The sequence below is a fragment of the Oreochromis aureus genome, linkage group 5 (genome assembly GCF_013358895.1).
Source record: "Oreochromis aureus strain Israel breed Guangdong linkage group 5, ZZ_aureus, whole genome shotgun sequence".
Classification (NCBI taxonomy): domain Eukaryota; kingdom Metazoa; phylum Chordata; class Actinopteri; order Cichliformes; family Cichlidae; genus Oreochromis; species Oreochromis aureus.
Genome location: NC_052946.1, coordinates 9,524,902 through 9,540,515, shown reverse-complemented (window position 1 = coordinate 9,540,515; position 15,614 = coordinate 9,524,902). Strand labels below are relative to the sequence as shown.

At 40.9% G+C, this 15,614-nt stretch overlaps 1 protein-coding gene across 3 annotated transcripts; it reads right to left on the bottom strand.

Moving 5' to 3' along the window:
- Positions 1-1,405: 1,405 nt before the first annotated feature.
- On the bottom strand, positions 1,406-15,028 carry lrrn1 (leucine rich repeat neuronal 1). 3 transcript variants are annotated; one of them, XM_031731912.2, is made up of 2 exons: positions 14,691-15,028; positions 1,406-4,524 (listed from the first exon to the last, which is right to left on the bottom strand). In XM_031731912.2, the coding sequence occupies exon 2, from the start codon at positions 4,380-4,382 to the stop codon at positions 2,229-2,231; it is 2,154 nt and encodes a 717-aa protein (XP_031587772.1). In that variant the 5' UTR covers positions 4,383-4,524; positions 14,691-15,028; the 3' UTR covers positions 1,406-2,228. The 3 variants fall into 3 exon arrangements, with proteins under 3 accessions (XP_031587772.1, XP_039468710.1, XP_039468711.1); XM_039612776.1 differs by lacking the exon at positions 14,691-15,028 and adding an exon at positions 13,955-14,091; XM_039612777.1 differs by lacking the exon at positions 14,691-15,028 and adding an exon at positions 5,520-5,655.
- Between the last annotated feature and the right edge of the window lie 586 nt (positions 15,029-15,614).

The window sequence follows — 15,614 nt, the reverse complement described above, 5'->3', positions numbered from 1 at the left end:
CATTCCTGATACTTCTTTGCACAATCTATAATGATTGTGTAAGTGTCCTGTGAGTTTCTGTCCAGACTGTTTTGTGGTGAATAGTATCACATCCTGTCGAATCATTACACCTGCTATTTAGCATTCACACAACATCACATCTTTTCTAATAAAGACAACTTACCAAACTGTGCCTGTTTTCCCTGCTATTAAATCAATGCAGAATCCTTACACTCTATACCGTTGTTATAGCAGCGATATCTGTGCATTGAAAACTATAATTGATGACAGAGAAACAGCTGCTACACATAAAGTAATGAATGGCTGATGAACTGTCCATTGTTTTTCCCCCTGCAGCGAAGGAGATTTGTCTCCATTGCAGCAATAATTGAGGCGAAAAGGGGCGGAGAGAGCACGCAGGAGAATGAACACGTTGTCAGGGGAGACTAAACGGAGATCGTCTGATTGCACCACAAGGCCCAGAGCTGTCAGTCAACATCAGAAACAAACAGAGCTTCAGGACTCCCACCGGAGAGACACTTTTTCTAGACACAGAGCCATCGCATTTCAGATGTAGTTCTGGACCTTGCTAGCACAGTGCTGGGCTGCACATTACTCAACATGAATTTCTCTGTGTTTTGTTTTGTTTTTGTTTTGTTTTTTGCAGAAAGGGCACTGTATAATTTTACTGACGGAGAAGAAGAGATGATGCTAATAATATTCCAGCAAATGAAAATCCAACATGGCACACTGATTAATAATTTTCAGACTGAGAAATGATGTATAATTTATGAAGCACAACATACAAAATGAGAATATGAGACAGTTGGGTAATTATTAGAAAGGTTGTCTGGTGGAAAACAGTGCTGCAGCCTTTACTGTAATAGTTGATTATCCACAATCCCCGTTTCCTTTGGTTTGTCTCGATTATGTTATACTTCCTGGGGTGTTTTCCTTCTATTACGGACTTGGGAATGCTATGGCAACAAAAACATCCACTGTCTTGGGTTTGATTGACTAAATTCTTGGTTTTTCAAGTTACTGTACGTACTCCAAGGCATATTGTGCAGTAATTATAGTCTTCTGAGACAAGAATTTAAATTGTTCTATGATAATTGCTTTGCAGAAAGAAACTGCTATCTTCAATTTTCTTTCCATCAACACTTAGTCCACAGCCTAAGTGTTGATAGACTTGGGTTACAGCCTAACACCTACAGCTATTCTCATCATACTGATATTAATAAAACCCAATATAGGAGATTAATAGATGATGAGTTTTCCCCTTTAAGAACAATTTCAGCTGTTAAACCTTTGCTTCGGTCTGTCATTCATCGATTAATCAATGGCTGCATGCACCACACAATGGTAAATGAATGGTATTGCAGTAAAAAAAAGACGCTTGGTGTTGAAATCATGGTTTAGAAAATATGAGGAAAAAAAGATTTTATTTAACTTGTTCCTCAACGAACAACATGTTGGTGTGTGTAAACCACAACAAAACCAGTGATTGTAGACATATTATAGCAAAATAAGAAACAAAGTATTTAAGAAATTTAAAAAGCCTTACATCTATTTACCTAGTTTATAACATTCATATTTCTATTGCTGGCTTACAGCAGTGGCTCTGCAAACTTAAATTCTAAATCAAACATATGGTTATTTTAACGTACAAAAAGAAACTTAAATCATAGCTGATACAACGTTACGGAAGAATTTCTAACATTATTCAATAGACAGTATATCAAGTCTAAACATACTTTGTCAGCTTATATTTGAGTTGATAGACAAATTAGTATATATATATATTTCAGTGCACAACAGTCAACAGTGAAACTGTTTTACAAGAGAAAGAAAGATTACAGTCTCTAACAGTTTTGCCAGAGAAACGAATAAAAAACATCTTGGATTTCAGTTTTTTTTTCCTTTGCTCACGCGTACCGAATCCGTGACGATGCTCATGCTGTGTTCATCAAAACGAGTACTAAAAGTAAAGCACAGTGACTACTAAGTCCAGGAAGCTAAACAAAGCTGCCGTGTTGTGTGTCAAACTGGGTAAAAAGGCAGTATGCTAAACTAGAGATTTGAAAATGGCGGTTCATCGCCTGCTTCAGTCTGAGAGAACAAAAAAAATAAATCAAGAAACAAAAAAAGGAAAAGGAAAAAAAAAAAATGCTCAGTTCACTTTTACACAAAGAAGCAAATATGTATATTTGTGCTCCTAAAACAGTCTCCCACTCGGAAAGCTGCTCTCACCACATGTAATAGCTGCGTGTGGTGTCCACCTGGCTGGGCTTGGTCTCAGAAGAACCCTCTTTGTCCTTCTCACTGTCTGCCTCCCAAAGATTGATAAGGGGAGGGTACAGCTCATTTAGCGGTATTGATGAGGTTTTCTGCATATACTTTTTCAGGGAATGGTGATAGTTTTTCCTCTTCCACCTCTTGGCAATGTAGATACCGAGGGAGGCCAGGGTGATGACTGCAAACATTGATCCCATGACTGCTGCAAGAGCAGTGTTGGTTCCTTGATCCGACATTTCCACGGCGAAGGTAGCCTGCTTTGTCGTCACATTAACGCACGACTTTTGCGTTTGCTGGTGGATGTTTGAGACAGTGAGGCACACCTCATACTCTGTTGCTGGCTGTAAATGTGTCAGGTTGTATTCATGAACATCCACAGGTACTCTGGCAGTGTAAGTAATATGTGGGTTGTCTATTTTCATGGTTGCAGATGACCACTTGAGGTTAGAGGTCATTACATTGGAGTTTATTTTCCAGGCAACAAGAATTGAGTGAGATTCGGTCTGTTTGACATTGATCTTCATAAGCTGTGTGCTGTCTAACAGGGTGCCGTTCACCCTTATGGCAGTCACTCTAGTGTCAGCTCCCTCTGAGTTTTCGGCCACACAGGTATATCTGCCAGAGTCTTCAACTTGGATGTGAGAAATTCTCAGTGTACCTTCACTACTGAGGCTGTACTTGTCAGATATGGTGTCGATGGATATCTTGTTTCCCATGGGCGTCACCCAGTAGATTTCAGGCTCTGGCTGGGACATGGCTCTGCAGTCCAAGTCCACGGTCATTCCAATGTCCAAATTGAGTTGGCTGGGGAAGGTATCGTGAGAAATCATGGGCAAGCACTGGTTTGCTAAGTTATTCTGCAAAACTTCACGCACATGCATACCCCTGAACTCTGTTGGCATGGCACAAAACATGGAAAGAGGTTCCATAAAGCGGACTGTTGTTTTGTTGGAGCTCATCCACTGGATGACACAGTCACAGCGCAAAGGGTTGCTATGGATGCTGATCTCTCGCAAGTTGGGCAGTGAGTCCACTGTGGACTGATAGAGGGCATTCAGAGCATTATTGTTCAGCATAAGGCTCTCCAAAGCTGGAACATCACGAAAGGCCTGGCGGTGGATGTAAGAGAATTTAGGGTTGTTTGTAGCCTCCAACTTAGTGAGTTCAGGAAGATTATCCAAAGCATAACGGTCAATTGAAACTAGCTCTCCCATGTTGTTTATACCAAGCTCCTTCAGTCTCAGCATGTTCTTGAAATCTCCTTCTTGGATCTTGTGCACTGGGTTTTTGTTCAAATCCAAGAACTTAAGGTTAGGTAGTTTCTGAAGTGCTCTCTGAGGAACTCGGACAAGCTTGTTATCATAGAACGAGAGACTCTCAAGATTGTCAAGTCCTACTAAAGCATTTCCAGGAATGTCTGTCAAATCCATTCCTGCCAATACCAAGCTTCTCAGGTTGCCCAGTGGTTTGAAATTAAAGTCCATTATTCCAACAACAGGATTCTCCCCAATCATTAGGATCTCTAGATTGGGTGTAGATTCAAACCACTGGCTGTTGATGGTCTTGAGTTTGTTGGAGTTGAGGTGAAGCCTGAGCAGATTATGGAGCCCAGAGAAGGCATTGGCAGAGATCGTGTTGATCTGATTATGGTTGATGTAGAGTTCCTGCAGGTTGCTGAGGTCCTGCAGACAGTAATCGGGCATTTCAGTGATCTGGTTCTCCTCCAGGTGAAGTGTGGTGAGCTGGGACATATTGGTAAGACCAACATCTCGAATGCTACTGAAATTGTTCTGGGATAGGTCCAACTCAGTTAGGTTAAACAGCTGCTCTAGCTCCTCACTGGTCCTGGCAATATAGTTGCTCTGTAAGAGGAGAACCTGAGTGTCACTGGAAAGATTTCCTGGAATGCGTGTCAAACGAAGATCATTGCAGTCTACTGTGATGGCTTCTCTGTACGTGGACTGGGGGGTAAACCAGGGTCGGATCTCACACACGCACAGCTGGGGGCACTCATTGCTCTGGACAAAAGATAACCCTGCTGATACCAGGATCAGGCCAATAAACACTTGGCCCAGAAAAAGGCAGTCTAACCTCCATCTAGCCATGATGGAGAGGGACAGCAGGTGGGTCCAGTGACTTGGGAAAACGGTGTGTTACAGTCATCAACCAGTCTTTCCACAGATTATGTCCTTAAGCCCATGAAATCAAATTCTCAGGAAATTCACAGCAGGATCTTTGAGTTTGAGTCTGAAAAGAAGAAGAAAACATGTATGTCATTATACTGAAAATAATCTCCATCTCATTTTTAGAATATAAGGGGTTGATAGTTCTTAACTAGCTTGTTACCTTGGCCCTAAGATTTGAAAAGACAATACCAGTACCGGTTTGTTGTCCAGACTGAAATATCAACTATTTCCATATCCAGACACTGGTGCTAATTCAAGCTTTACAAATATCTTTGTTGCCCAGAAGATGAATCTTAGTAGATACAGTGGGGATACACCCTGTGTCCAAGCACCTCTGATCTTTGTACTGGACTCAAGAGTCCAGTACAAAGATTGAATTGAATTGTTGTGATTTGGCGCTATATAAATAAAATTGAATTGAATTGAATTGAAGAGTCCTTGAAGATGTTGGCCCAGATGGTGTTCAGTTGGACTTGAGCACAGTATACACGTAGTGTGATTGCTGATGTAACCAAACACAGAACCTCAATGCCTCAATGACAGCTGCCCTTGTAAAAATGATTGCTAAGTAATTAACAAATCTACAAGGCATGTAAGAGGAAAGTGTGTCACTGCTTCCAAATATCCCCTCAATTAAGGCACAAAATGTTAAAAGAAAATCAGAAACTTCCTTATGCTCTGCAAGAGCACTTCTCAAAAGTATAAATGTGCGTGGGAGAGAATGGGTTGAAATGCTGAGACAAAGTTAAGTGTGCTCAGGCCAGAATCATTAGGTGCAGTGTGAGCACAGACCAGGGGGGGGATAGCAACGGTGCTTGGGCAAGGTACAGGCGCAACTGAGCCCAGCCTAGTATATCCTTAATGACTTTTGTGCCTCTCTGACTGTCTTTTTGTATCTCACTCATGATTGGATGAAACATGATACATACATTTATGTTCAATCTTCAGTGAGCCTGTTTTTTTTTTTTTTTTAAATGTAGTACATACCGCCTCTTTAGTAACAAATCAGTATGCTAATCTGCAATATTATAACACGGTACATGGTAAAGATTATACCTGCTAAAGATCAGTATTGTTGCTGCCGTGGGCATGTTAGTATGCTGATATCAGCATTTAGGTCAAAGCGCTACTGTGTCACAGTACACCTCACAGTTACCCCGACATGGATGTATCCTCTGCTTAATCTTGTTATCTGTAGGAATTAATGAAATATCAAAAATCGTTAATGTCTCTCGTAAATGCAGCAATTACACAAGACAGAAGATTAAGTAAGAACAACTGCTTCTCCACTATCCTTGTGAGACTTGTCGTTATGTGCAGCATCAACAGTTTTGAGAAAATGCAATTTCAGCTCATTACAATGCATGCACAAAACACTGCTCTGAACTACTTGGAAACAGCTCATATTCCATCGAGGGCTTTCATCTCTCCAACAGGCCCATAAGGACTCGATCATTAGCTTCTCCGAACATCATTACACCCTGTGAGATATTGGTACATGCCATGCCTCAAAGAAAACAACAAAAAAAAGATGCACAGCTTAATTTTTAATGCAGTGTCTTCAGCATTCAGAATTTGGGGCAAACATGAAAAAAAATTTCAGCAGGCCTAGGATTTTTTTTTCACAAATAGCTGAATATAGAAAGAAGAATGTCAAAAGTTTATTTTTTCAGCTCTAACAAGGCTTAAGACTACAAATTCAAGGAGTGGGTTGTTAGTTGTGAGAAGAAGAGAAACCTTGATCTGGCCATGCAGTCACTTTGTTTAAGGAGTAGGAGCTTTAAGTGGTGTGATGGGCATCTGCTAGCCCATATGGCAGTAACACCTACTTCACGGAGCTGGAAGATAGAGCATTAAATCTGGCAGCTTTTACTTGAAAGCACTGCCACGTTTTAGACCCCTCACTGTGCATGACAGCAAGTGAAATACAGTCCTTACATTTTTATCTTGGACTGATAATGCTGACTTTGGTGTGGACTTCAATATTGTAGCTACCATACAGAAACTTTACTCTGACTCCTTGACTTTTCCACTGGATGAATTCAGATTATGTTGGTGATGCTCCAGGCAGTTCTTTTAGTGCACCCACGGTTGCTGTTTTGAGTGAATTGTCTCAATAATCATTGGATGCACTGCCAATAAAATATATCTAACTTGCCCTTTTGCCTCTGGAGATAAAATGTAAGATTTTTAAAGACTTTTTAAAATCTAACGCTGTTTTTTTTATTCATTTATTTGTTGAGTATTTTCTCTCAATATCAGATACAAAGGTAAAGAAATTCCCATCAGCTTCAGCTGTGCTTACTGCCTGTTAGCAAATGCTAACATACTTAAAAGCTAAACTAAGATATGGGAAGGCTTACCAATATGATAGCCATGATAATACTACATTATCATTGTCTCTGTTATTAATGTAAGCACATTAACTTTAGCTCTTGGCTAAAGCGATGCTGTGCAGCTTTACATTCAACAGCCTTTCTTCTATTTTTGATTTGTTGACATCTTCACAGCACACATGCATTTCTCCCACTTAATAACTGTTGTCACTGCTGTATCTTTAATAATGCTAATTAGCAATATTAGGTTGTCCTCAGTGCTTTTTCAGTAAACTACAGAGACACTTAAGCTATCTCCTAAGTTAATTAGGTCTATTTAGGACTCCACCCACCCACCCAGTGTAGAGCCACACAGCAGCCTCCACAGTGGTTCCACCTTCTTTGTGGTCAACACCAGCTTAAGAAGATACCGCTTAAGAGGCTTTCGAGCAAGAAAGCTGAGTAATACATCTGAATGCAAACTGCCTGGCAACAGCGCCAAGGAGACAGCAACGCGACTCTGTTCCTCCTATGCCAGGGATTCCCCGTGGGACAGGGCGGAGCATTGGTGAGACAGATCTTGTTTTTAAGCTAAAGGCCGGTATTTTGTGAGGATTGCTGCGTACGCAGTCGGGGTTTGGCAGATGGAGATGCTGAAGTGCAGATTAGCTGGGTGTAGTGTACTGGAATCAGACCCAGAGGAGAGAAACAGGTCACTTGGCACTTTAATTAATAGCAGCACATCAGTGGAATCTAAGACTAGCAGCGTTAATGCACGGATAATCTCATTACAGAAAGAATTGTTTAAGTGCTTGTTTGTCATTTGGTCAATGACTAAATGTTCTGTTGTTATACAGTATTTAAAATGATTTAGCTGAGTTCATGGGAATATCTTCAGAAACATGGATAAAGATGATGACAGTATGTGTAAACTTTTTAAACTTGTTCTGTAAATACTGAAATTAAAAGAGCACAATTAATGATATAGATCCAGTCTGACACTGTAAATGAAATGACGTGTTTCAAAGCAGTGTTTAAATCCATATCCACGACATACGACCGCAAAACATGTTTAAAATATGCCGCGCATCAGCATTATAAGGCAGATGTAGGAATATATTATTGTCTGCCCTCCTGTATTTAACACAAATGGGGTTAATCTTAGATTCTCCCTCCTGCTGAATGCTGACAGCTTTGTCCTCTTTATACGATGTAAGATTAAGAAGTTTCTTATCCCTTTTGATAGTGTACATAAAGCATGACTCATACTTTAAATGCTATTTTGATATATCTACAACCAGGTAAAAGGTGAAACTACATAAATGTCAGAATCCTGATTTTTTTTCCAAACACAGAGTGAAAGATGTCTGGGGCCAAAACTGATAAAGGTTGCACAAGTCAGTTGTGAGCACAAATACACAGGAAAGCTTAAAGAACCCAGGAGGTGGAAGAAAAATCAACAACACAACAGCAAAGGCAGGAAAGAGGAAAAACCAGGTTTTAACCGCAGGTACCTCTGAACCTGTGAATGGGACACTTGAACCAAACGCCACAGCTTGAGATTTAAGTTCTGTCACCTCAGACATTAATAGCACTTTGTTATGAAGTGTTTTGTGTCACCTCCTCGTTACACCGATGGGTAGGTGTTTTAACATCACAGCTCACAGAGATGCATCGGTAACCTGAACTGCAAAACTTCTCAACTCTTCGACAGACACATTTATTTTTCATTAGTCTGCTTGACTCTTTTTCATTTCAGCTCTCATGACTACCTTTACTGTATAATTACACATTTTACCCACACAGGCACACTTCAGATAGGTTTCAATGCAATGACAGCAAAAAAGAAAAAAAAAAAGATCAGTTTCACAATTCCTTCCACAGGAAACTGAATGATTTTCTCTGCCACCTTCATCATTAGTGGGTTAAGTCTATTAATACAATATCTACGCAGTTAGCAAAGTGATCTTATGGTAATCACAGCAGCCCTTAGAGTGAAGCCAGATGCACCTATTAACGCTAATGGGGGATTGTGGCTTGCTTTCTAAATTTCAGATCTTGGCAGTGTCCTTTAATGATTCATTTCCTGGGATTTGACAAAATGCATTAAGCTCATCTCGTGGTAGGGCAGAACTTTTTCATAGTGCCAAAAGAAATTAACTTAATTACCCCGGGTGGGCACAAACGGACACCTGTGAAAACAGCTGCACATTATCTATGGAAGACATTATGATTTCTGCTGTGCAATGCTCTGGTGAGACACATCACAAAGACACGACATTATTAAGATGAAATTTAGGCATTTGTTGGTTATTTAAGCTGTGTCTATTGCAAAGCTCATCCATCTTTTGCATCACAGTATCTCATGGTTACTCAGCTTCCTTTAGAGGGTTTGAGACTCAAAAAGAGTGAGCTGACCCCGCTGTCTGGTTAGCCCTCAATCCACTGATACCTCAGTGGATACTCAAGCATCACGACAGAGCTCACAGATGACATAGAATGTGAAAAAGTGAAATTGTTACAATGCATAATTAAATTAATAAGTACACACAGGTGCCAAATCATGTTTTTTTGTAACTCTGTTTTCTCACCTTCCTGTCTTCTTTCCTGTCTTGTCACTTTTTAATAAAGGCAAAAGACAAAGACAGCTCGTTTTCACCAGCTGCACGTGTGTGCTTCAATAAAAGCTCTCAAAGATTAAAAAAAACATACAAAAGAAAAGCTGAAACCAACAGGCAGTTTAATTTTTTGAAAAGGGATGAGAGAGGGGCAAAAGGAAAAAAGTAAATACAAATGTGCATTTCATTTGTTTCTTATGCTCTCACTCAACAATATTTTAACGAATAATTTCCCCATTGTTATTATGATGGATCCCATTTATTTGGCTAACTTCAAAGCTCATCCACTTAGCATGGATAGCAGCAGGTACGGAGTCTGTCAGTTCAACCGAGAGAGCCATGCAATGCTCAGTTTCATGTCATGCTGTAAAAGCAGACCCCGGTCAGTTTAAAAACTTTTGATGCAATACTGAAATTTCACACTCTAATGGGAACCGGGACACATGGCATTTACATCTGACCTCAAATATCTCTAAAAATATCACATTTGTCTGCAGGAACTGGTGAGCCACAGTCTATTTACAGGTCACGACCTGGCTGATATGCTAATACTGTGTTTGATAATGACAGCATCCAGTTTCCCTGCATCAGTATCTGTAGAACATGTCTGTGATGAGCACTTAATCGTGGTTCCTGTGTGTGCAGTGGAATATGTCAAAGTACAAAAGGTCTCTCTCTGAAAAAGTTCAAGCTTCTAAATTATGATGTCTGTCTGATTGCATTTTTTTCCCTTAAATGTAACATCAACTGAGAGTGACATGCGAAATATGAAAAGGAGATTTAATAAACGGATAACAAGAGTTTTGCATTAGGGCTCTCTTGGGAGCCTGAAATAGAACTCTCCCTTCTGGTCCAGTTTTACCTTGTAAGGTTTACCTTATTAGTGTGCACGGACTAAAAAGCAAAACAGATAAAACAGATAAAACAGAAATGAGGGAAAACAAATTACAGGCGGAGCAGGTGAGATAAACAACCCCAGGGAGGCTATAAACACATCATGACACAAAGGGAACCAAAATGAGGTGACAAAAACACTCCTGAATTAGATGAGAGAACCTGAGTGACGGGAAGCGATATGTTGTACAAATAACACAACAAGAGGTCGAAATGAAAAATATAATCTACTTAAAATGTCAGTTAACAAAATAATGATAATTATATATTATAATAATATTGTATGATGTAATAATAATAATGGTTAAACCTTCCTCGGCGGCTCTTGTGATGTAAACTTTTTATTATTATTATTATTATTATTATTATTGTTATTATTAGGATGATGAGGTAATCCGCACTTTTCACTTGCCTTCCTTGAAGGGTCTCAAATAGCCGGTGCTACGTATCTATACACGTTCATGTATTTTGATTTGATTTGATTTGATTTGATATACCTTTATTAGTCCCACAAGGGGAAATTTCACAAGGCTGCCGACCTATTGCACGCAATGGCGGCAATAGGTCGGCATCGGAGAGTACTGTGACAAATTAGTCACCATGCTGGATTTCTGCCATATATTAACATATGAGCAAGTGTGAGGGCTTGAGTGGTTTCACAGCAGATGACTCACTTTAGGGTTTCCCTGGCTGGAAATGACAGGGCTACTTCATCACCAGGGATGTACGCATCATTTATTTTACAACAGCTTCATTTCTGCACTTCTTAAAATTGTTTCACCTTCAGCCAGAAAGCCCACAATTTCCAGTGTGTAGAAATCTTCATTTAGTGCATTTGATGCACACTGCAAGTCTGAATTACACAACAGTGTCTCGGAGGAACAACGGTGAGTGAGATCTTACAGTGAGCGAGACATGCAGACGTTGAAATGGCACAAAACAGGCAGTTTGAACTTGCCACTGAGCCAAAAAAACCCCAAAACCCCACTACAGGATAAATTACCCAGACAAAAGCTGAAATGACTAAACAGTCAAATGAATAGTCAATCAAAAGAAAATTAACCAGAAACTGTCTCCAAAGTGATGATGTAAATCTTAGCTAACTGAATATATTTGGGTTTTGGAGTGTCTTCTGAAAATGGGATTATCAGCAATGTCACCTCTGAGGATGGAAAACGATAATTGCCACTTTGTAAACCGGCTTTTTCGCCTGACTTTTAAAACAGCCTATGAGAAAAATAATAGGGAAGAAATTTTAAAAATAAAACGTCTCCATGGACCGAATTAAATTTGAGCCTGTTTATGGGCTTTTTAATAGCAAACAGAATGACAGATATCAACTTTGAAGCAGTAAAGAGTGACAGTAAAGCAGCAAGGACATTAATGCTGATAATTATTTTTAATGATGATCTTTGTGGACTTACTGATGTCACTTTTGTCTACTTTTTTCTCACCTCTACATATGTATCTATTTATGGGGAGACTAAAAGCAATTCACCAACGACTGATGAACTGTTATAACAGGATGATGTTCCTATAAGTTACTGCAGCAGCAGCAATGTGTTTGTTAAAGATCTCAAAGTGCTGACTGAAAAAAGTACAAAAAGGACTGAACTTTTCATTTAATTTCCACAAAAGTCACAGTGACACACCTTCCTACAAATTTTCTAAATATCACCCGACAGGTGTATGAGAGAACACAGTGTCCAGTGCTGTTGGATCAGCTTTTAATCAGCCACGTCCCTGATACGAAGACTGTGTGATGTTGGATTGCTGCCTTCTGCACGCTCTAGCCTGGCAACTCCTGGCAACTTCGCCAAAACTACACACGTCTTATGCGGGCTGCTTCCTGCTGTGTTCTACGTGTCATAAAGGAAATCAGTGGATAACATCAAAGCCTGACTGTCCTGAAAATTTCCAGGGTTTTTTTGTGAGAAGAACTTTTATTTATTTATTTATTTTTTACCTTTTTCATGCATTGTTTTGTTAAAGATGTTTTTTTTTCAGGTCTTCCTCTATAATCCTAAAGACTTCTTCTTCAACTGTGATCACACCAGATGCACAAATGTTTTATTAAACTCTTACATGTGGGAATACGTGCCATTTATCCGGTCAAAGAGGAAGTGATAAGAGCATAAATGATCAATGCGTGCAAACATAAAATATGTTTAATAGTTACCAAAAACATTGAGCTGATTAAAGGTGCGCGCCATCAATTTTACACACCGACGACAGTTTATGGACACAAAAAGCTTTACTTAGCTGGGGAAATGTGACAAACAAAAAAATCCCTGATATCAAGCTACATTCTGGGAAAAGCAGGATCTGTGGTTTAAGCGTTGATTTATACTGAGACTGAAGGTTAACAGAAGAGTCATTTTCTGCCATCAATTTTTACACCAATTCCCTTAACTGCACTGGGTGCAAGGCAGATATTCTAGTAAATACAACCTTTTATGCTTTTGTTAATTTTACAGATGCTCTCCAGCAAAGCTATTTTAGAATTTGGAAAGCAATTCCAGAGCTTCCTGCCATGAAGATCCTACTTTCACCAAGTTGGCAAATCTGCCTAGTTAAAAGCTTAAACTGCACCTGTGACACCTAACCTGCAGCACTTGGAGTTAAATTATTTCAAAAGATGATGTTAGGTGAATGACAGTTAAGTGTTATGTAAGCAAATAGACTCTTTCCTGTTAAGCCCCTGACTGGTCAGAGAGGAGCGCTGGAAGAAAGGGAACAACAAGAGGACGAAATAAGTTTAAAAAAGAAAGAGAGACACTGAAGACCAAAAACAGCTGTCGCAGATAGTTTTCACTGTGATTCGCACTCAGTTTCCCTTCACTCCAAACAACTTATACTTCTGTTATCACTCGTCTGTTCTCCACACCAAGGCTTTAATAACACACTACCACCAAGCACTTAAGCCCTCCCACCATACCATGCACGCAGCCTGTATACTAATGTCTTTACCAAAGTGTCTGTGGAAGACAAAGCTTCAACGCCTCAGCTCTTCTTACAGGAATAATGATGAGTAACCCAGCTCCCTCCTCTCCACCCTGATTTATACCCTCGTGACCTAACTGTCGGTGCTGGGGGGGGGCTTTTACCTCCCTCCCATGAGTTCTGATGTCTCCTAAAAACCCTACACAGAGATAGATGTAGAGAAAGACACCTACAACATATACACAGTAGGAGACAATGTGTGTGTGTGTGTGTGTGTGTGTGTGTGTGTGTAAGAGAGAGAGCCTGGTGGTGTGTGCGCACTTTGTCCATGTGAGACCAGATGCTCCCTTGGCATGAAAAAGAAAATCAATCAGGTGATCCTGCCTCGTCCAGCTCACTCGGTTGTGATGAACGATTTGACCTTCTGTTTGCTTTGCAAATCTGAGTGAAAGAATCAACTAAAGAACGCCAAGCGAATGTCCAACCTTTAAACACTATTAACTCTACTGAAAAAAACTGCACAGAGAAGCCTCTAGTGTTGAGGCGACACTTTAATTTGACCCACAGCTCTCTGCGAGGAAACATGACTCTGGGCGCTTTGGATTTCGGAAGAGGCCATAGACAGAAGAAAGATAAATAAATAAATAATAATAATAATAATAAAGAAAAAGTGAGGCGATTAGACAAGACTCCATGCATTAAAACGCACTCAAAAACAAACCTGAACTCTCTACAGTGAACCCCACGTCTGCCTGAAGTTTCGTTGAGTGATGCAAGGCAGCGGCAGCAGTCTCCCGTCACAAAAGCGCAACAGCTGCAGCGACACAAGCAGCGTTTGTGAGCCACAATGGACCCCCCGCTAATGCAACCCCATTCTCAGCACAGCATCTTTCGCAGTGGGCCCCCTCCCCTCCCTCATAAGGAGACTCTGGCGACTATTTTTTTTCTTCTGTCGCTTAGACCGGAGGGATCGAGACATCTGCCGACACACTTTAACATTAATATGCAAATCACATCCACGCGCAGCGCCGAGCACGCCGCACGTAGCCCCCGCTGGCACGGCAAGTGCCGCAACGAGATCAAAGTTTGTTTTCGGTGGAATAAGATTCGAGGCGTAAAAAAGAGTCGAAACGTGTCGTGCACTGTAAGGTTAAACGCTCTCACGTGTGTTCAGAGCAGACTGCAAACCTGAACTGATGGGCTGAAACCAGACTGCATGCATAAAAAAATGCCCTTGAGTGCGTCTGCATCCTAAATATACCCAAACTCGTTGTGTGTCTCTTGCAGGGGAGACTGATATCCACACTCTGTGAATCACTACACACATCAAACATCACTAATCTGTTTCTGGCATCTTCGTTTTCATTTCTTTCTCATAGAAATTGCAGTTCACGAGAGGAAACTAACGCGATAAAGCAGAGGGAACCTCTCCTTCCCCTCCTCCTGTCGAGTCTCACCTTGTTGGCATTCCAGTCTGATGTTCCCGAGCGCACGGGGTCCTTTATCCAGACACACGCGTCAGCACACAACAATAAACGCCACCGGTGCCAAGTGAACGGGGCTCATCAAACAGCGTCCTAACACATATTCCGGTATCCCGGTGGGTTCAGCTGGCGGCTGTTTACAGCGATTTGTCGCTCCGAGTATCCGATCAGTCCCAGGGCGCCTCGGAGAGAGGCATGGTGTGGTCTGCACAGAGATCTTGAACCTGCTGCAACCCACCACCGACTGCGTTGTCACTCCGATATTCCTCCGCTCTGCCACAACCACTATCACCACCGCCACAGCCTGCACCTCCTCCTCCTCCTACGGATGGGAGAAGAAAAATTATAAAAACACCTGGCGCTGTCCAGACCGCTCAGCTGATTACCCAGCAGGCTATTGGCTGAGAGCGCCTGTCTGTCACCGCCGGCCAAAGCAAAGCAGAGCACCATCTGCTCCAGGCTTCTGATGAGAACAAAGGCAGGAGAGGGCGGCGGGGTGGCGGAGCATGGGGCGTGGGGCACGGGGGGAGGATGTGTGTGGGTTGGGGGTTTTGGGGTGAAGTGGTGGACCTACATGGCATTACTGCTGAATACAACAATTTCCCCTTTTAGCCTCCTTTAGATGCAAACCTCATCTAAAGGAGACAATATAATGTGTTACTGGACACGGGAGAATTCTTCTTCTTCTTCTTCTTCTTCTTCTTCTTATTATTATTATTATGTTCTAAAGCCAAACATCGACTCCTGAGTTGAATGTTCGATTCTAAAAAGGATTCTAAAGTTCCTAAAATAAGTTATGATACAGATATTAATAAAAACTCAGGAATATTTCAATTTCAGTGGATTGAAGAAATTAAGATGAGAGCCTTGTCATCATGAAAAATGTCATCATGGCTT

What these genes read in the sequence shown, in the direction of transcription:
- lrrn1 (XM_031731912.2), bottom strand. Translation starts at nt 4,382, where the DNA reads ATGGCTAGATGGAGGTTAGACTGCCTTTTTCTGGGCCAAGTGTTTATT.